This window comes from Melospiza georgiana, chromosome 6, assembly GCF_028018845.1.
Source record: "Melospiza georgiana isolate bMelGeo1 chromosome 6, bMelGeo1.pri, whole genome shotgun sequence".
Lineage (NCBI taxonomy): Eukaryota > Metazoa > Chordata > Aves > Passeriformes > Passerellidae > Melospiza > Melospiza georgiana.
In genome coordinates, this window is record NC_080435.1 from 20,791,313 (window position 1) to 20,809,191 (window position 17,879).

Sequence of the window (17,879 nt, forward strand, 5' to 3'; positions counted from 1 at the left end):
TTGGCAGCAGCACCGGCGGTGCCGGCACCTGCGGGCTGCGGAGAGGCGCAGCGCCCCGCCGACAGCGGCGGGGGTCCCCGGCCATCCCCTGCGGCCAGCCCACGTGTCCCCCGCTGGCCCTGGATGCCCCCCAGCTAGTCCCAGGCACCCCTCAGCTAGCCCTAGGTGTCCTCCCGCAGCCGTGTGAGTTCCCCAACTCGTCCCAGGCACCCCCTAGTTGGATCTCTGTGTCCTGCAGCTCCTCCCAGGCACCCCCTAATTTGTCCTGGGTGGCCCCCAGCCGCCCTGGATGTCCCCCAGCTAGTCAGTGGTGCCCTCCATCTAACGTAGGCAGTGCCCAGCTAGCCCAAGCCGCCCTACAATCAGCCCTGGGTGTCCCCCACTATCCCCGGATGCCCCCCAGCTAGTGACAGGCACCCCGCGCCTGGCCCTGGGTGTTTCCCACTAATCCAGAGCGGCCCCCAGCCAATTTTCAACACCCCACAGTTGGTCCTGACTGTCCCCCAGCTAGTCCTGAGTGCCTCTGTCTCCCACTAGCCATGGATGGCTCCCAGGTACTTCCCGGGGTCTCCCACTCGCGCTGGATAGCTCCCAGCTAATCCCAGGCAGCTCCCAGCTAGCCCTGGGTGCCCTTCGCTAGCCCCGGTGCTCCCCAGGTCTCTCTAGGTATCCCCCAACAGCCTTGGGTGCACTCAGGTAGCTCCAGGTGCCCCCCACTAGCCCTGGGTGCCCGACTATCCCAGACCCCTCCCCAGTTATTGCCGGTTGCCCCAAGCAGCCCCACGGCCCCTTAGGCCACGCCCATTGCCTCAAGCCACGCCCGTTGCGCCTCAGGCCACGCCCACACCCAGCGCCTCGGCCCCGGTCCCGTCGCTGAGCCCCGCCCCTCGGCGCAAGTCTCGCGACATTTGCAGGGGAGGGCCGTGCGAGATGTGCGGTGGCTGTGTGGGCACCGAGTACCCCGAGCGGGTGAGGGCGGGCAAGGGGGGCACCGACACTGGCTCCGGTAACAGTCCTGGTCCCGGTCCCGGTCCCGGTCCCGGTCCTAGCCTGTGCTCCCGCCCTAGGGCACTACCTGCCTGGAGGGCGGATCTTTCCTCCTGAACTTCGTGGGGTGCGCGCAGTGCGGCCGCCGGGACTTCGTGCTGGTCAGCAACCGGGCCGAGGGCCTGCAGGACGGGGAGGAGATCGTCACCTATGACCGTGCGGTGGGGGGCACCGGGGGGGAGGGGTGTGAGGGCCCGGGGGGCCTTGAGGGGGTGGGGGAGATTTTGGGGTTCTTGAGGGAGGCTTGGAGTCCCTGAGGGGACCTTTGGGGTTTGGGACTCTTGAGGGCGATATTTGGGGGATCCCTGAGCCATTCCTGGAGCTTAGGGTTCGCTGAAGGTTGGGGGTCTTGAGGGCTGTGAGAGGTCGGGGGTCTGGGGGTGTTGAGTATTGGGGGAGACCGTGGGTCTTGAAGGTCTTGAGGGATGCTGAAGGCTCTGGGGGAGCTTTGGAGTCTGGAGCTTGGGCGATCTTGAGGGTTAGAGAGGGCTGGAGGGGACCCTTGGGATCTGGGGGTCTTGAAGGATGGGGGCACAGGTGGAGGCCTTGAAGGTTGAGGCCTGGGGGCAGAATTTGGATTCTGGGAGGTCTTGAGGGCTGGGAAGGACTCCTGGGGTGTGGGGGCTCTTGAGGGCTGGGGTGTGATGGGGTGGGGGGCTCAGAGGTCAAAGGAGGGAGAGGCCTAAGGGAGGATTAGTTTGAGTAGGGAAAATTTGGGGCCCCAATATTTAGGGGGGGTCCCTGAGGGTGGGAATGGCAGATGCCCAGGGAAGGCGTCTCAGGTCTTAGAGGGAGTATCAGGGAGCTGCTTATGGGCATTAATGGGGGGTGAGTTGCTGTGGGGGGAATTTTGGGGGCTTGATGCTGTAACGTCAGACTGAGACGTCTATGCCCTGGGAACGAGGACAAGCATGGAGGATTGGGGCTTGTCCCAAGAGATTGGGACTGGGGGGATACCCCAGGGACAGTGTCCATGTCCTCTCACCCCACTGTCCCCTGCCCCACAGACCTGTGCAAGAACTGCCACCACCTGATCGCACGCCATGAGTACACCTTCAGCGTGGTGGATGACTACCAGGTTTGTCTCTTGTCCCCCAAAAGCCCTTCCCAACTCTGTCTCTGGAATTCCAGACTCACCCTTCCACGGGCTGATTCCCACCTTCCCTGGGACAGAGCCTTGAAGGATTCAGAGCCCCATCCCTGTGTTCAGGGCTATCTGGAGACTCCCCAGCACTAGTCTGTGCCTTGTGGAGGAAGCCCAGCTCACCTGGCATGGGAATGTGGGTGATGGGAGGGGGCTGTGACCCCCATTCCTCATTCCTGGCACATCTCCTATGCAGCAAAGGGCTGGAAAAAGGGCTCAGGGGAGCCGGTGGGGCTGGAAACGAGATCCCCTGGCTCTGATTGCAATCGGGGATCGGGTACCAGACCTGGCTCGAGTTTCCCTGTGGGGGAGCAGGGCTGTGGCAGCCCCCCTTTTTCCAGCCCCTCCTTTTCCTTCCCCCAGGAATACACCATGCTGTGCCTGCTCTGTGGCCGTGCTGAGGATTCCATCAGCGTCCTGCCTGATGACCCTCGCCAGATGACCCCGCTGTTCTGATCCCCATGTGTATCCCAGGATGAGCTTCCAGGAGCTTTGGGAGATCCCTGGATCCCTGGCACTGTATTTCTGGGGACCACACAGTCCCTGACATGATTTGCCCTTCCAAACTTCCAGCCTGGATGCAGCAAACACCCAACACCGGATGCTCCCATGTTTCTGGAGCCTTTTGGCTCTGACCCTGACTGCAAAGATGGGATGCAGTGCCACAGTCCAAGCTCCTGTAGACTGAAGACATAAAAGGGTCCCCAAAACAGGATTCAAAGGGATTCCCACCCCATCCCACCTCAGGAGCCCTCGTATGTGGGGTAATAAATGTGATGTGTGACAGCTTGGTGGCACAGGCAAGAGTATTTTGGGAGTGGGCTTCACCCCCTGTAGTTGGTGAAGGGTGCTGGGGGCTGATGCAAGAGACTTTTTCCATCCCAGGAGCCTGTGGAATTCTTCCTTGGCCCTTCCCAGCACTCTCCAGTGCTCTCCTAAACCCTGCAGAGAAAGGATTTGGATAATTTTCCCTTCGCACAGAGTTGGTGTGGGGTCACTTCGCCCTGCCCTGGGGTTTGGAACCTGGCCCTGCCCTGCTGGGAATTCCCTATTCCTGCGGGCAGGAAGGAGCTGGGTGTGGGAAATCACTGCCCTGGGGTGGATGAAATGTTCCTCTTGGCATGCAGCCCCAGCAACACCCATGGGGAACTGGGTGCAGCCTGCCTAGCACCCACCTATCCCTGAGCCTCCATTTCCTGGAACTGGCCTTTCAGGGCTGTGCCCTCCTTCCTGTTCCCGCCAAGAGCCCCTAAAAACCACATGTTCCCAAAAACCTCACGGATCCATTTACACTCCCAAAAACCACGTGGATCCAGGCACGCTCCCTGCGGCTCGTTTATTGCCACCAGCCCACGCCGCCCCGGCGGCTCCAACCCTCTGCCCCCATCAAGCCCCCTCCCCGTGGAGGTTTCAGAGGGGGCTGTCATTCTGCGGAGAGCTGGGGCCATCCCGGGGTGACACCGGAGCCAGGATCACACCGGAGCCAGGATCACACTGGAGCTAGGATTACTTGGCCAGCTTGAGGAGACGCTGGATGTCGGGCTCCAGTTGGGCCGTGGGCATACGGGGGCTGTAGCGCCGGAACGGTTCCCCCTCAGGCCCCACCAGGAACTTCTCAAAATTCCAGGAGATATCGGAGCGGTGCACAGGGCTCCAGACGACAAAGCGGGGCTCGGCCATCAGGTGTGCAGGCTCGTCGACCGGTGCGGGCAGGTGAGCCTTGAGGTAGGCGAACACGGGATGGGTGTCTCTCCCGTTCACCTGGCACTTCTGGAACAGGGTGAAGTTGGGCTCGAAGCCGCCCCCCGGCCGCACGTGCTTCAGGGTGTTGAGGATCTCCTCGTTGGTGCCGTTCTCCTGTGGCGGGGAAGGAGAAATCCAGAGCCCTGTGTTTCCCAGCTCCTCACCCCCTGCCTCGTGGCCCATAGGACTTACCTGGTATCCAAACTGGTTACAGGGGAAGCCCAGCACGACCAGCCGCCGGGGGTAGCGGGCTTGGAGCTGGTTGAGCTGGGTGTAATCCCGCACCGTGGTGCCTCAGAGTGAAGCCACGTTCTCGATCAGGACCACGCGGCCCCGGAAAACGCCAAAATCCACTTTTTCCCCCTGCAAGGAGGTGGCGCTCAGGTCATAGAAGGACTTGGCGATGGGGACGGTCATGGCTGCAGGCGTGCGGCTGCTTGTGCCCCGTGCCCTGCGCCGCCTCTTAAGGGCTTCCCGGTGCTCACGTCATGGTCCAAAGGTCTCCAGGCCCCGCCGCGGCTCAGGAGAAACCTGAGCCGCCCGTCCCACCCGTGGAAGGAGGAAGGTGGCACGGGGCCAAGGCGATGCTCTACCTGCCTCAATAATTCATGGCACGGCGCGCTGCGGCTGCTCATCCTGCTGCCTGCGGGATGTGGGATGCTCCCAGCCTGGCACGGCATGTTCCCGAGGGTTGGGAATGATGGTGAGAGTTGGGGAATAACGGGAGCCAGGGAATAACAGGAATCTGGGAGCTGGGGCTCTGTGGGGCAGAGGAAGAGGGGACAAGTGTCCCAGTACTCCTTCTTGCGTGGTGCTGCCATGGCATCACCTCTGGGGCCTCCTGTGCTGCCCATCCCAGTGCCCACCAGTCCTAGGGCCCACTGGTCCCAGTACCAGCTCCACCCTTGGTGCTATCTGCTGTGGTGCCTACCATTGTCCTGTAGTGCCCATCCCAGTGCCTGGCAGCATCCTGGTGTCCACATAGATCCCAGTAGGTTCCACTATCTTAGTGCCCACCATCATCCCAGTAACCACCCACCCCAGCACACCACCATCCCCGCTGCTGGCTCATCCCAGTGCCGCCACCAAGTTTTCCCACCCTGTTCCCTCAGGTGGGGCTGAGCTGGTAGCCTGGTAGGCCGTGGTGGTGGCCATGGGCATCATGCCCCATGTCCCTGTGCCCAGCCTGGAAAGGGGACACCATGCTGGCAGCCCCAGATCACCCTCAATTATTGATCACCGCTCGAGTGTCCATGCCCAGGCTGTGCCTGCTGCCATGGCTTCATGCCCACAGCCCCCCTGGAGCACACAGACCACCAACCCCTCCAGCATCACCTTTATTCTGCAAACCACTGTGTAAAACCGGGGGTCCCACGGGCACAGGGTGGCACAGGGTGGGCACACAGTGCCTGGACAGCCCCCACCCTACCCGCGAGCCGAGGAGGGCACAGGTGCCAGGATGGGGGGGCCCCCTTGCCACATTCCCTGTCCCTGGGGGTGTCCTGTGTCGCTCCCCACTCTGTGGGGGCTGCCTCAATCCTGCCCCTACCGTGCCCCCTGACACAGCCTGGGGAGGAGGGGTCGGGGGGTCTCAGCCTTCAACACCAGCAGGTTTTGGGGGTGTCCTCGCTCCCCAGGGGCTGCTGCTCGTCCTCCTCCAGCCGGGCCAGGGTGGGGGCGCGGGGCAGCCCCCGCAGCTCGTCCAGCTCCTTGCGGTGCGCCTGCAGCACCAGCTCCGTCAGCCGTGTGAAGGACTGTGGGAGAGGGGTGGGGTGAACCTGGGGGACCCCTCCAGTACCCCCTGACCTCTCCAGGCCCCCAGACCAGCGCCAGCCCCCTCAGAACCCCCCAGTCCCTTCATACCTCCTTGATGTTGAGGTTGCTGCAGGCACTGGTCTCGTAGAAATCCATCCCGTATTCCCTGGCCAGCTGCAGCACCAGGGGTTTGGCAGGGAGGGGGGGTAGCATGATTTGGGGGGAGGGGGGATTCAATACCCCTGCCCCCCCCCTCTGGAATGTGAACAGCTGGGCACGGACAGACAGGAGAGCTCTGGGGGGGCTGGCATAGGGGCACACCTGGGTTGGGTGGTGGGTGCAGGGGGCCCTGGGAGGGGTGCTGGATGCTTTCACTGGAAGGGATACTGGGAGGAATTGGGGGTTGTTGGACACCCTGGGGTAGCACTGGGCAGTAAGGGGGTTTCCTGGATGCTCTGGAGCTGCAGGGGGAGGTCAGTGGTCCCTGGGTTCAAACTGCAGGAGCATGAGGGATCACTGCACACAGGTAGGGATGTTTGGGGGGGTCCCTGGATATGGGTAGGGCTGCAGGAAGGCTGTTGGGGTCCATGTGGAATGCAGGGGGGGCTTGTGGAGGGTCTGGCCATGCTGGGATTGTAGGGAGGCGCACTGGATACTTTGGGGGTCCCAAGAGGGACACTAAGGAGGTCACTGTGTGCTTCAGGGGTACAGGAGACCGTGCTGGAGGTGCAGGGAGAGCTTAGGGGTCTCTGAACATTTTGCAAGTGGGGAAGAGGGAGCCTTCGGGGTGCACAACCACTGCAGAGATGGAGGGGAAGAAGGTTCCCAGACACTGGGGGAGCTGGTTTTGGGGTGCCTGGGTACAGACTGCAAGAGGATGGGGGGTCCCTGGTCATGCTGGGAGGGACTGGGGAGGCTTGGGGGTCCCAGATAGAGGTAGGGCTGCAGGAGGGCTGTTGGGGTCCCGAGTGCAGGGGGGCTCAGGGAGAGGCTGGCCATGCTGGGGGTGCAGGAGGGGTCCTGCCCCCTGGGGGGGGGCACACAGCAGCCCCCGCTCACCTGCAGCCCTTGCTCTTTGGGCACTTGCCTCTTGTGCTCCTCGTCCGCCTTGTTCCCGATGAGGATTTTCTGGACGCCCTCGGGTGCATACTGGGCGGGGGAACCGTGTAAGGACCCCCCAACACACGGCTGGGGAACCCCCAGACCTCCCCTCGTGAACCCCCACCTCATCCACGTCGCTGGCCCACTTCACGATGTGCTGGTAGGAGCGCTCGCTGCTGATGTCGTACACCAGGAAAATGCCCTGCAGGGGGTGGGGAGCGGCTGTTGACACTCTAAAACTGTGCCTCAGTTTCCCCTCTCCTGTGTACCAGGACGGGGAGCCCCCATACCTGAGCCCGCCGGTAGTACTGCTTGGTGATGGTCTGGTACCGCTCCTGGCCGGCTGTGTCCCTGCCCAGGGACAGCGGGTCAGTGCCACCCTCATGGCATGAGTTTGGCAGGGCTCAGCCCTTACCTTGGGTGGGGGGAGCAGGACTCAGACCCCCCAAAATTTCTTCCCTCTTGCCCCCGGGATCCAGTGCTGCCACTCACCAGATCTGTATCCGCACCTTGATCCCATCCACCTCGATGGTCTTCATCTTGAAGTCGACACCTGGGATTGGAATGGGGTGTGGTGTCCTGGTGTCTCCCTTTCCAGGAGATGCTGTCACTGGGGGCCCTGTGGTTCCCTCACCCCTCCTGACCCACCCCACGCCCCACCCAGTGCCTGGCCTTGCAGGAGGCCCCGGTGCCAGGTGCTGATCCCGGTGCTCCTAGTTCCCTGGTGCTGAGACTGTCCAGTTCTCCCAGTTCCCCAGTGCTTCTCGGTGCTGTGGCTGCCCAATGCTCTCAGTTCCCGGCTGCATGCTGCTCCCGGTTCCCCTGTGCCAGAGGTGCCTGGTCCTCCCGGTCCTCCCATATCCAGGATTTCCTGGCTCCCCGATGCTCCCGGTTCCCTGGAGCCGCGGCTCTCCAGAGCCCCCGGTTTCCCAGTTTCCCTATGCTGCAGCTTCCCGGTGGTCCCGGCTTGTGGATGCCCACAGTTTTACTGTTTCTCGATGCCCCTTGCTTCCCGTTCCCCGGTGCGGCGACTCCCGATGCTCCCGGTTCCCCGGTGCCCACAGTTTTCCCTCTCCCCGGTGCCCGGTTTTCCCGCTCTCCGGTTACCTGTTTCCCCATGTTCCTAGTGTTGCAGCTCTCCAGTGCCCACGGTTAACCCTTTCCCCGTGCCCCCGGTTTTTTCCGTGCCCACCACTCCCCGGTGCCCCCGTTCCCAAGACTCCCTGGTGCCCTGGTTTCCCGTTTCCCCGATCCTGTGGTTTCCCAGCAGTTCCTCGGCAGTCCCGGTTCCCCGATGCCCACGGTTTTCCTGTTCCCTGGGTTCCCGTTTCTCGGTTGCTGCGCCTCACGGTTCTCCAGTTTCCACGGTTTTCCCGCTCCCCGATTGCCCATTTCCCCGTTTCCCCGGTGCTGCAGCTCCCCAGTACTCACGATTTCCTGGTGCCCACGGCTCCCCAGTTCCCCGGTTTCCCTTTTCCCCGGTAATGCGGCTCCCAGTGCTCCAGTTTACCCGGTGCTGCGCCTCCCCATTGCTCCCGATTCCTTGATGCTCCCGGTTTCACGTTTCCCCGGTCCCGCGGTTCCCCGTTTCCCCGGTGCTCCCGGTTCTCTGGCTTCCCGTTTCCACGGTGCTGCGGCTCCCAGTCTTCCCGGTTGCCCGGTTCCCCGATGTTCCCGTTTCCCCGGTGCTGCGCCTCCCCACTGCTCCCGCTTCCCCGATGCTCCCGGTTCCCCGTTTCCCCGCTCCCGCTGCCGGTGCCGGTACCGATGGTGGAGATGTGGGCGGGGTGGAACTGGTTGTCGGTGAACCGGCAGAGCAGGCAGGTTTTGCCCACGCCCGAGTCCCCGAGCAGCAGCAACCGGAACAGCACGTCGTACTGCTTGGCCATGGCGGGCCCGGGCCGCCGCCGCCGCCGCCGCACCGGGGCCGCTCCGGGGCCGCGAGCTGCGCCGCCGCCGCGCCGGGCCGGGCTGGCACCGGGGGATGCACCGGGGCGGGGCGGGGCGGGGGCGGCGGCGGCGGGAGGGGGCACCGGGAGGGGAAACGAGGGGGGCGACACCGGGGATGGACCGGGGGATGCACCGGGGAGCGGGGAGGGAACACCGGGGATGCACCGGGAGATGCTGTGGGGAATTGGGCGGCGACGCGGGGGATGGACTGGGAGGAGAGCTGGGGAGAACGGGGGGATGGAGCCAGGAATGCACCGTAGGATTTGCTGGGGATGCTCTGGAAAACCGGAGGTGGGGGACAGGGGATGTACCAGGGGGAGCAGCGGGGACTCTGGGGGATCTGGGAGCACCAGGGATGTACCCGGGATTGCTCTGGGGGCATCGGGAACGGGACAAAGGGGTGCAGCAGGGGACACTGCGGTGACACAGAGCTGCACCAGAGGGACTGCTGACACTTAGGAAGGATGGATGGCACGCAGCAGGACCTGGACAAGGGTGGGTTGTCCAGGTTGTCCTGTCCAGAGATAAGGTTCCTGTGGAAACTTGTGAGGGTAAACAAGGCCAAGGACAGGGTTGGCACATGGGTCGGGACAATTCCTGAGATAAGTGCAGGATGCAGGTGATGGGATGGAGAGCAGCCCAGATGAGAGGAATCTGGGGGGATGAGAGGCTGGATACGACCTGACAAGGTGTGCTGGCAGCCCTGGAAAGCCCCCCATGTCCTGGGCAGTGTCACTGGCAGCATGGGCAACAGGTGAGGGGGCATTGTCCTCCTTGGTCCCACTCAGGTGAAACCAACATGGAGCACAGGGTCCAGCCCTGGGGTCCTTGTCACGGGAAGGACAGGGAGGTGCTGGAGCATGTCCAGAGGAGGCCACAGAAATCCTCCAAGGGCTAAGAAGGGTGAGAGAGCTGGGATTGCTTGGCATGGAAAAGAGAAGGCTCCAGCGAGAGTTACAGCCCTTGCCAGTTCCTCTGGGGGCTCCACGAGAGGTGGAGAGGGACTTGGGATGAGGCCATGCAGTGACAGGACAAGGGGGAATGTCTCCAAAGTGGAAAATGGGAGGTGTAGATTGGATACTAGGAAGAAATTCTCTACAGTGAGGGTGCTGAGGCACTGGAGTGGATTTCCCAGAGAAGCTGTGGCTGCCCAGTCTCTGGAAGTGTCCAAGGCCAGGCTGGACAAGGCTTGGAGCAACCTGGTCTAGTGGAAGATCTCCCTGTCCACAGAACAGGGTGGACCTGGATGGGTTTTAAGGTTGTTATCAACCCAACCCGTGGGTTCCATGATGATGCAATAAATGACGTCACATCACGATGACGCAGCGGCCCCTGGAGTGGCTCCTCTGCGCACGCGCGCCGGGGCTGGGCGTGCCCAAGAAAGAAGGGGCGTGGTCACACGAGGAGAGGGCGTGGCCGTGTGTAGTGGGCGTGACCAGAAGCGCGGCCGCGCGTCCCCTCTCGGCCGCCGTCGCCCGCTGCCCCCGCGGCCGCAGCATGGCGGGAGCGGCCCCCGGCACCGGCGGGCGGCGGCGGCTGCAGGACGATGGGCTGCAGACCTGCACCTCCGTCGAGCAGGTGCCGGGGGGCTGCGCTGTGGGGCGTGGGGTGCCGGGGCCGTGGGGTGTGGGCTGCCAGGTGGGGCAGGGCTTTGGGGTGCCATGGAATGGGATTTGGGGTGCCGGGCTGTGCTGGGGCTGGGCTTTTGGCTGCTCTGGGACGGGACTCAGGGGTGCCATGGGATTGAATGATCCCGATCCCAGTATCCCTACGCAACTATTTTTCCCACTCCCCCTGTGTCACCCAGCAGTGAGCAGTGTTTTGGGGGGCCCGGCGGTGCTGCCGCCCGCCAGCCACAGCAGCTTCCACAGTACACGTCCCCCAGAACCACCTGGGGGAGGATGAGGAGTTCTGGGACAGCCAGACTCTCCCCTCTGTCCCTCTATCCTGACCCAGCCCCTGGCAGCTCCCCTGGGTGCTGGGACGGGGTAAAAAGTGACTCCGGGTTTCCCAATCCATGGGGTTCTTCTTGCTCAATTGTGCCCTGGCAGGACGCAGTGCCATGAATGCAGGTCCCTGTGTGGCCCCTCCTCACTCCTGCGGCTGATCCTGGGGTATTTCCTTGAGGATTACCGTGGCTTAGAGTGTCCAAGTCCCCAGTTATCCCAGCGTGCGCGGGAGGAGAGTGTTTTCTATGACAGTACTGAGCTAAACTCAAGCTGGATTTGTAAAGCAGCATGGGATGGTGCTGGATTCTGGCATAATTTGGGGCACAAAGCTCCTGGGAATTCCTACTTTGGTTTTACTGGGTAAGATGGGGCTGTGAATCAGATAAACCCCTGGGATGGGGTAGGAGTTGTGGGGCTCAGTGGGGATCATGTTTGGGACATGCAAAACCTCTTCCCAGAGCTCACTATAGTCTTTATTCCCATTTTTCCTGACAAGTCCAAGGTGGAGGACATCGTGCAGGAGGTCTATGATGCCTACAAGACAAACCATCACTCCTCACAGTGAGTATCAAAACTCCCAATAACCATAAATAACTCCCATCCCAAAAGACCCACTGACCCCAGTGGGTGCTGCAGGAGGATTCTGCCCCTCCTGCCACTGTCCCCCTGCTTTTTAAGGCCACCCTGCCTGCTCATCCTGTCCTCTCTGTATTCCAGGTACATCCTGCAGCGGGAGAAGCACTTCCATTACCTGAAGAGAGGTCTCCGGCAGCTCACTGAAGCCTATGAGGTACCGGGAATGCCGGATGTGCCACCTGGAGCCACTGCCTGGGGTGCTCCCCTCGCCCTGGGGCTGTCACCAGGGCTGTTTGTTGCCGGGGGTTTGCCAGCCCCAGGGTGGACACAGCATTCCCTGTGTGCCCACGCTCATCCCAGCGATGCTCTGGGGGCTCTCCTGGCTGTCTCCTCACTCCTGCCTGCTCTTGCCATGTCCGGTGCCATTCCCTCACTGTCCCCTCTGTCCCTGCAGTGTCTGGATGCCAGCCGCCCCTGGCTCTGCTACTGGATCCTGCACAGCCTGGAGCTGCTGGATGAGCCCATTCCTGATTCGGTGGCCTCTGAGTGAGTGGGGAGTGCTGGGGGGACCCCACCATGGCCGCTGTCCCTGCTGGCCACCCGCGTGACTCCGGAGGTGCCACCTCCCGCTGTCCCCAGAGCAAAGGAGTGCTTTGTCTCCCTGCCACCGTCAATGCCGCCCATTCTTCCGGCGGCTTCCTCGTGACGATGGAGACGGGAGGGTGACACCCCCGGCTTCGACCTCGGGGGGATTCACGAGGCCGGGAGGGGATGTGCCGCCCCAGCAGGGTGACACAGGCGGCGCTGAGCCCCTTCCCCACCTTCCCGCAGTGTCTGCCAATTCCTGAGGCGCTGCCAGAGCCCCCAGGGTGGATTTGGGGGGGGTCCCGGCCAGCACCCCCACCTCGCCCCCACCTATGCCGCCGTCAACGCGCTCTGCATCATCGGCACCGAGGAGGCCTTCGGCGTCATCGACAGGTCCGGGGCCGGGAGGAGCTGGGTGGGAGCTGGGCTGTGTGTCCCCCCTCTCACAGCCCCTGGCTCCTGCAGGAAGAAGCTCTTGGAGTACCTGTACTCGCTGAAGCAGCCGGATGGCTCCTTCCTCATGCACGTGGGTGGAGAGGTGGATGTCAGGTGGGTGAGGGCTGCATGGGGAGGCTGGTTTGGAGGGAGAGCTGGGCATTTTGGGAAGCCAGTGCTGGAAGCAGTTGCTGTGGTGGGGAGCTGGTGCCATTCTGGGGATTCAGTGCTGGGAGCTGGTGATGTTTGGGAGTCAGTATGATTTTGGGGAGCTGGTCCTATGGTGGGGAGCCACTGCTTATTTGGGGTACAGTTCTGGGCAGTCAGTGCTACTTTTGGGGAGCAAATGCTTGGAGCTAATGCCATTCTGAGGAGCCAGTGCCATGGCAGGGTGCAGTTTTGTGGACCTAGTTGAGTTTTGTGGAGCTGGTGGTGTTTTGGGGTGCGGCTGGTGCCACACTGGAGAACCAGTGCTGTTCGGGGGAGCTGGTACTGTGGTGGAGAGCCAGTGCCATGGGGAGGTGTAGTTTTGGGGAGCCAATGCTGTTTTGGAGTGTTGGTGCCATGGCAGGGGACCGGTGACACAAACTACTGCCATGGCAGGGCGCCAACACAGGGAGCCAGTGCTGGATCAGGGACTTTGTGCCGTTTTGGGGAGCCAGTGTAATTTTAGGGAGCTGGTGCCACTTTGGTGTTCCAGTGCCACATCCCTGAGCACCCATCTCCTGAATCTCTGGGCACCCTTTTCCCGCAGGAGCGCCTACTGTGCCGCCTCAGTGGCCTCGCTGACCAACATCCTGACACCTGCACTCTTCGCTGGGACAGCCGAGTGGATTGCCAGGTGAGATCTGGGGACAGGTGGGGGACAGGAGATGACATTCCTGGTGTCCCTGCCGCCCTGACCCTGCTCCCACAGGTGCCAGAACTGGGAGGGTGGGATCGGCGGCGTGCCGGGCATGGAGGCGCACGGCGGCTACACTTTCTGTGGTGTGGCTGCGCTGGTCATCCTCAAGCAGGAACATCTGCTGAACCTCCGGAGCCTGCTGGTGAGTGACCCCTCTTTGGATGCTGGGGCTCTCATCCTGCTGGGGAGTTTTGGTCCCACACTGGTTCCCATCGCCCTGCAGCGCTGGGTGACCGGGCGGCAGATGCGCTTCGAGGGTGGATTCCAGGGCCGCTGCAACAAGCTGGTGGATGGGTGCTACTCTTTTTGGCAAGCCGGGCTCCTGCCCCTGCTCCATCGGGCACTCCATGCCAGGGGTGAGTTGCCACAGGCTTCCTCTGTCCCCAGAATGGCATCTGGAGGGATTTGACACCTTCTGTGGTGTTCCTCCTCTGCGTTTCTCTTCCAGGCGATCCGGCGCTGAGCATGGCACACTGGATGTTCGACCAGCTGGCACTGCAGGAATACATTCTCCTGTGCTGCCAGTGCCCAGCTGGCGGGCTGCTGGATAAGCCAGGAAAGTGAGTGTGGGGGGAAACACAGGGCTGCCTGGCACCAGGGATGCCCAGATGCCCCCTCAGCATTCCAGCATCTCTTTGCATGCAGATCCCGGGATTTCTACCACACCTGCTACTGCCTGAGTGGGTTGGCCATTGCACAGCACTTTGGAAGTGGAGATCTCCACAATGAGGTGGTCTTGGGTATCCCTGAGAATTGCCTGGTAAGTGCGGGCATTGCTGGGGAGGGCAGGGAAGAGCTTCCAGCGTGCCACAGCACTGAGAAAGGCAGATCCAATGGCAGTGAAGAGTTGGGCTTCAGCCTGGAGAAGAGGAGGCTTCAGGGAGAGCTTAGAGATGCTTGAAGGGCTAAGGAGCAAGGAAGCTGGAGTCAGGCTTTGGAAAAGGGCTTGGAGTGATAGGACAAGGGGGAATGGCTCCAAACTGGAAAAGGGGAATTTTAGATGGGAAATGCTTCCCTGTGATGGTGCTGAGGCCTTGGCACAGGCTGCCCAGAGAAGCTGTGGCTGCCCCATTTCTCTAAGTGTCCAAGGCCAGGTTGCACCAGGCTTGGAGCAACCTGGGATGGTAGAGATTCCCCGTGCACAGTGGGCTGGACTAGGTGATCCTTAAGGTGCCTTCCCACCCAAACCATTCCAGGACTCCGTGATTAACATCCTCCATCCCTCTCTCTCCAACAGCAGGCCACGCACCCTGTCTACAACATTTCCCCGGAGAAGGTGGCGAGGGCGGTGATGCACTTCCTGCAGTATCCCGTGCCCAGCCTGGATCCGGCACCCGCTGCCCAGTAGGGGGGTCCTGCTGCTGGCTCGGGGTGCGGAGCCCCGGGAGCGAGCGGCACAGCCCAGCCCATCCCCTCCCATCCCCACGGTGGCCTGGCCAGGCAGAGCACAGTGCTCAGGGTGCTAGCAATACCAAAATCCAGCCTGCTCCAGGCCGGGTGTCCTGCTGCCATCCTGGCCAGAGCCCAGGTGGGACACGGGCTCTGGCAGAGCTTTTTGGCATCAATAAACCAGAAGTCACACCCGCCGTGTGCTGGTGGCCCCGGGGATGCGGGGCAGGAGGTGATGCCACGTCTGGATCCGGTGGCACCAACTTCCCCCATTCCAAGAACACACGGTAACCACGGGGGAGGATAAAATAAGTGGAATTTTGGCTTTTTTTGTTTATTATTTATAGTCTTATAGTAAAGGGAAGCCTTAACTTGCAAGACAACTCTGGGCAGTATGTACAACATACCTTAGATCCATGGAATGGCATCAAAATGGGGGGAAAAGGGGCACCTACGGGGCGGGGACGGGCCACTGGAGTTTGGAAAATGCCACGGAGGTTGGGAAGGGTCAAGGGAGGGAAGGAGGAGGAGGAGGAGGAGAGTGGGGAAGGAGCCCCCAAGCCTGGCTCTGTGCTCCGCCGACTCGGGCAGGTGGAGTAGCACACGGAGAAAATAAATAGGGAGATCCCCCCCCCAGTGCTTGCTCCTTTTTGGGGGGGGCTGCCTGGCTCCTCCCCGTTCTGGACTGCACTGGTCCCCGGGTATAAATAGAAATGCTCCTATAAAACCAGGAGGGAAGGGGAGGGGGGTCGCTAGCGGAGGGGAGTTGGCGGGGGAGTCTCCCTGACCCCCCCAAGTCTTTCTGCTCAGCCTGGCCGGCTCCCCCTGGGGCCGGCGCGGTGGGAGCAGGGAAGGGGCCGGGGAGGGCTGGGAAGCTGCAGTCCAAGAGCTTCTAGGAGCGGAGGGAGCGAGTCCTGCCGCGGGCCGGGGGGCGGCGGAGGGGCCTAACTGGCCTCCATGCGCAGCTTCTTCCTGTTCTGCGGCTCCTCGGGCTCCGAGTCGGAGCTGGAGTCGGAGCCACCGTCGAAGGCGGAGATGGCACTGCCCTTGGGGTTGGTGTAGAGGCTGTTGTCCGCGGGATAGCTGGCCTGGAGCTGGGCGCTGGCTCGGGCCTTCTCCAGCGCACGCACTGTGAGGGACAGCACTGTGTCACCCCGGGCCTGGCCCTGCCTGCAGCCCAGCTCCCGACATGCCCCAGCTCCCACCGGATCCCAAACTCTTCTGGACCCCAGATCCTGCCAGACCCCAGCTCCCACTGAATTCTGCACCCTACCAAACTCTGGTCCTGCCAGACCTCAGCTCCCACCAGATCCCAACTCCCAGTGGATCTCAGCTTCCACCAGATCGTGAATTCTGATGGATCATATCTCTTACCAGACCCCAGCTCCCACTGGATCTTAGATCCCAAATTCTCCTGGCTCCCAAGGCCTGCCAGGCCCCAGCTCCTGGATCTCAGACCCTGCCAGCCCCCATCTCCAGCCAGATCTCAGCTACCACCTTGCTGCTCCAGCAGCGCATTCTGCCGCTTGAGGTCGTCGATGTCCTGCTGGTGTGTGTGGTTTTTCCGGCGCATGTACTGGATGTACTCTGTGGCTTTGTCCAGGATTTGGGCCCGGGATGCCTGTTGCAATAGTGGGAAAAGCCAGAGGCAAGATAAAGACCTAGTCCAGGGGGGAAAACTGGAATTTTACCTGCCTCATCCCACCCTGGCTCTGGTCCTCACTGGGGACTCCCATGGCACAAGAGAACCTGAGGATAGTCCCAAATGGAGGAGCCTGGACCACAGGTGGGTGCTGTCCGTGCCCCCAGCACGCTCCATAAACTCACCTTCTCTCCTTGGAGCGAGGGCACGGAGTCCCGCAGGCTGTGGAAGCTGTCCTTGATGTGGTCCCTGCGCTTGCGCTCCAGCGCATTGTGATGAGCCCGTTTGTCGGCCTGGGATGGGGGGCACAGGGGTGGCACCGGGAGGAGGCCACCACCTGCACCCCCAAAATTCCCTCTGGGAATCGCTGTGGGAGCTCAGCTGAGCCTCCAGGGCGGCTCCGTGGCTGTGACGCCTCCGGCTGGGCCGCGAGGGCGTGGGAAGGAGGCGGCTCCCGGTGCTTTCGGTTTCCCCAGCTTCCTGCTGCCGGGGCAGCTCCGGCCCCGGGGCGGGGGGTACAGCACTTTCCCCCTGGAACACCGTCACCTCCTCCCCAGGTCACCTCCTCCCCTGCCCCCCAACCAACCAGGCACAACTCTCCCATGCCCTCTGTCCACCCCTGGTGTTGTTCCCCCTGTGCCCCCCAAACGTAGCCCCACCCCCCAAATGACTCGGCCCCACACGTAACGCCCCCCGAACACCCCCCCTTCCCCCAGAAACCTCCCACTCCCCCTCCCGTAAAGCGCCCCGGCTCCTCTTCCACATAACCCCAAGCCTCACTGGTGTCCCCCTTCCCAATAGGACCCCCAGCCCCACAGGACACCCCCAAACCCAGCTGCCCCCGCAAAAGACATGACTCCGTAGATCCCCTTCTGTGTCACAGCCCCCAACCCAAATAAGACCACCCAGCCCAGAGGTGTCACCTCCCCAAGCCCAACCCTCCTCCCCAAAAGACCCCCAGCCCTACTGGTGTCCCCCCATTCCAAGAATCCCATCCCCACAGGACACCCCCCCAAGCCCAGGTTTCTCCCTCAAGGCCCCCATCCCCACAGATCCCTCTCCATGTCACAGCCCCCCCCCAGAAGACCCCAGCCCCAAAGGTGTGTTCCCCAACCCCACTGGTGTCCCCGTCAGCAGCCCCAATCCCACCGATGTCCCCCCAACACCCCGATCCCCACAGGACACGCCCAACACCCCTATCTCCCGCAGGATCCCCGTTCCCCCCGTCCCCTTCCATGTCACCCCCTCCCCAAATCCCGCCCCCCTCACACCCCCGCCCACGTGCTCCCGATCCCGGGGGCGCCGCGGGGCGACCCCCAGCGACCTACCGCGGACTGAAACCTCGGCTGCTCCTCCTGAGGAGCCCCGACCCGGGCAAGGAGGAAGAGGAAGAAGATGGTGGGGGGGGGCGCCGCCATATGAAGGAAGAACACACACAAACCAAACATTACCACATTCTCAGAGCTCCTGAGGTAGGGAAGAGCCACGGGTGGTTATCCCAGGGATTGTCTCGGGGTTGGGGGCGCAACTCACGTCGCTCTCCACCTCGATGTCATCGTTGTCGCTCATCGCTCCCGCCCGGGTGAAGCCGCGGGCCGGGCCGCGCCGCCACAACAACAGCCCGCACCGCGCATGCGCGGAAGTCGGGGGGGCAATGAT

At 62.6% G+C, this 17,879-nt stretch overlaps 5 protein-coding genes across 7 annotated transcripts; 2 read left to right on the forward strand and 3 right to left on the reverse strand.

Annotated features, from left to right (window-relative positions):
- The first annotated feature begins 904 nt into the window (after positions 1 to 904).
- Positions 905 to 2,977, forward strand: CHURC1 (churchill domain containing 1). Its single transcript, XM_058026042.1, has 4 exons — positions 905 to 969; positions 1,068 to 1,203; positions 2,055 to 2,125; positions 2,555 to 2,977. The coding sequence occupies exons 1-4, from the start codon at positions 931 to 933 to the stop codon at positions 2,645 to 2,647; spliced, it is 339 nt and encodes a 112-aa protein (XP_057882025.1). The 5' UTR covers positions 905 to 930; the 3' UTR covers positions 2,648 to 2,977.
- Positions 2,978 to 3,514: 537 nt separating this feature from the next.
- GPX2 (glutathione peroxidase 2) lies at positions 3,515 to 4,694 on the reverse strand. Of its 2 annotated transcripts, XM_058026039.1 has the most exons (3): positions 4,528 to 4,694; positions 4,127 to 4,297; positions 3,515 to 4,048 (listed from the first exon to the last, which is right to left on the reverse strand). In XM_058026039.1, exons 1-3 carry the CDS (start codon positions 4,612 to 4,614, stop codon positions 3,698 to 3,700), a joined length of 609 nt encoding a protein of 202 aa, XP_057882022.1. In that variant the 5' UTR covers positions 4,615 to 4,694; the 3' UTR covers positions 3,515 to 3,697. The 2 variants fall into 2 exon arrangements, with proteins under 2 accessions (XP_057882022.1, XP_057882023.1); XM_058026040.1 differs by having other exon boundaries at positions 4,127 to 4,615.
- Positions 4,606 to 8,729, reverse strand: RAB15 (RAB15, member RAS oncogene family). Of its 2 annotated transcripts, XM_058026038.1 has the most exons (8): positions 8,556 to 8,729; positions 7,283 to 7,343; positions 7,081 to 7,141; positions 6,915 to 6,992; positions 6,749 to 6,838; positions 5,798 to 5,863; positions 5,484 to 5,688; positions 4,606 to 4,694 (listed from the first exon to the last, which is right to left on the reverse strand). In XM_058026038.1, exons 1-7 carry the CDS (start codon positions 8,677 to 8,679, stop codon positions 5,533 to 5,535), a joined length of 636 nt encoding a protein of 211 aa, XP_057882021.1. In that variant the 5' UTR covers positions 8,680 to 8,729; the 3' UTR covers positions 4,606 to 4,694; positions 5,484 to 5,532. The 2 variants fall into 2 exon arrangements, with proteins under 2 accessions (XP_057882021.1, XP_057882020.1); XM_058026037.1 differs by lacking the exon at positions 4,606 to 4,694 and having other exon boundaries at positions 4,701 to 5,688.
- A 390-nt stretch (positions 8,730 to 9,119) lies between these two features.
- On the forward strand, positions 9,120 to 14,615 carry FNTB (farnesyltransferase, CAAX box, beta). Its single transcript, XM_058026035.1, is given in 14 exon segments — positions 9,120 to 10,075; positions 10,078 to 10,160; positions 10,163 to 10,318; positions 11,186 to 11,250; positions 11,407 to 11,479; positions 11,720 to 11,811; positions 12,097 to 12,243; positions 12,316 to 12,399; positions 13,040 to 13,126; positions 13,202 to 13,331; positions 13,413 to 13,545; positions 13,638 to 13,749; positions 13,835 to 13,949; positions 14,427 to 14,615. Coding segments are annotated over 14 exon segments (1,437 nt in total). The 5' UTR covers positions 9,120 to 10,026; the 3' UTR covers positions 14,538 to 14,615.
- Positions 14,616 to 14,877: 262 nt separating this feature from the next.
- Positions 14,878 to 17,868, reverse strand: MAX (MYC associated factor X). The gene is made up of 5 exons (XM_058026036.1): positions 17,754 to 17,868; positions 17,549 to 17,575; positions 16,406 to 16,513; positions 16,076 to 16,199; positions 14,878 to 15,707 (listed from the first exon to the last, which is right to left on the reverse strand). The coding sequence occupies exons 1-5, from the start codon at positions 17,787 to 17,789 to the stop codon at positions 15,523 to 15,525; spliced, it is 480 nt and encodes a 159-aa protein (XP_057882019.1). The 5' UTR covers positions 17,790 to 17,868; the 3' UTR covers positions 14,878 to 15,522.
- Between the last annotated feature and the right edge of the window lie 11 nt (positions 17,869 to 17,879).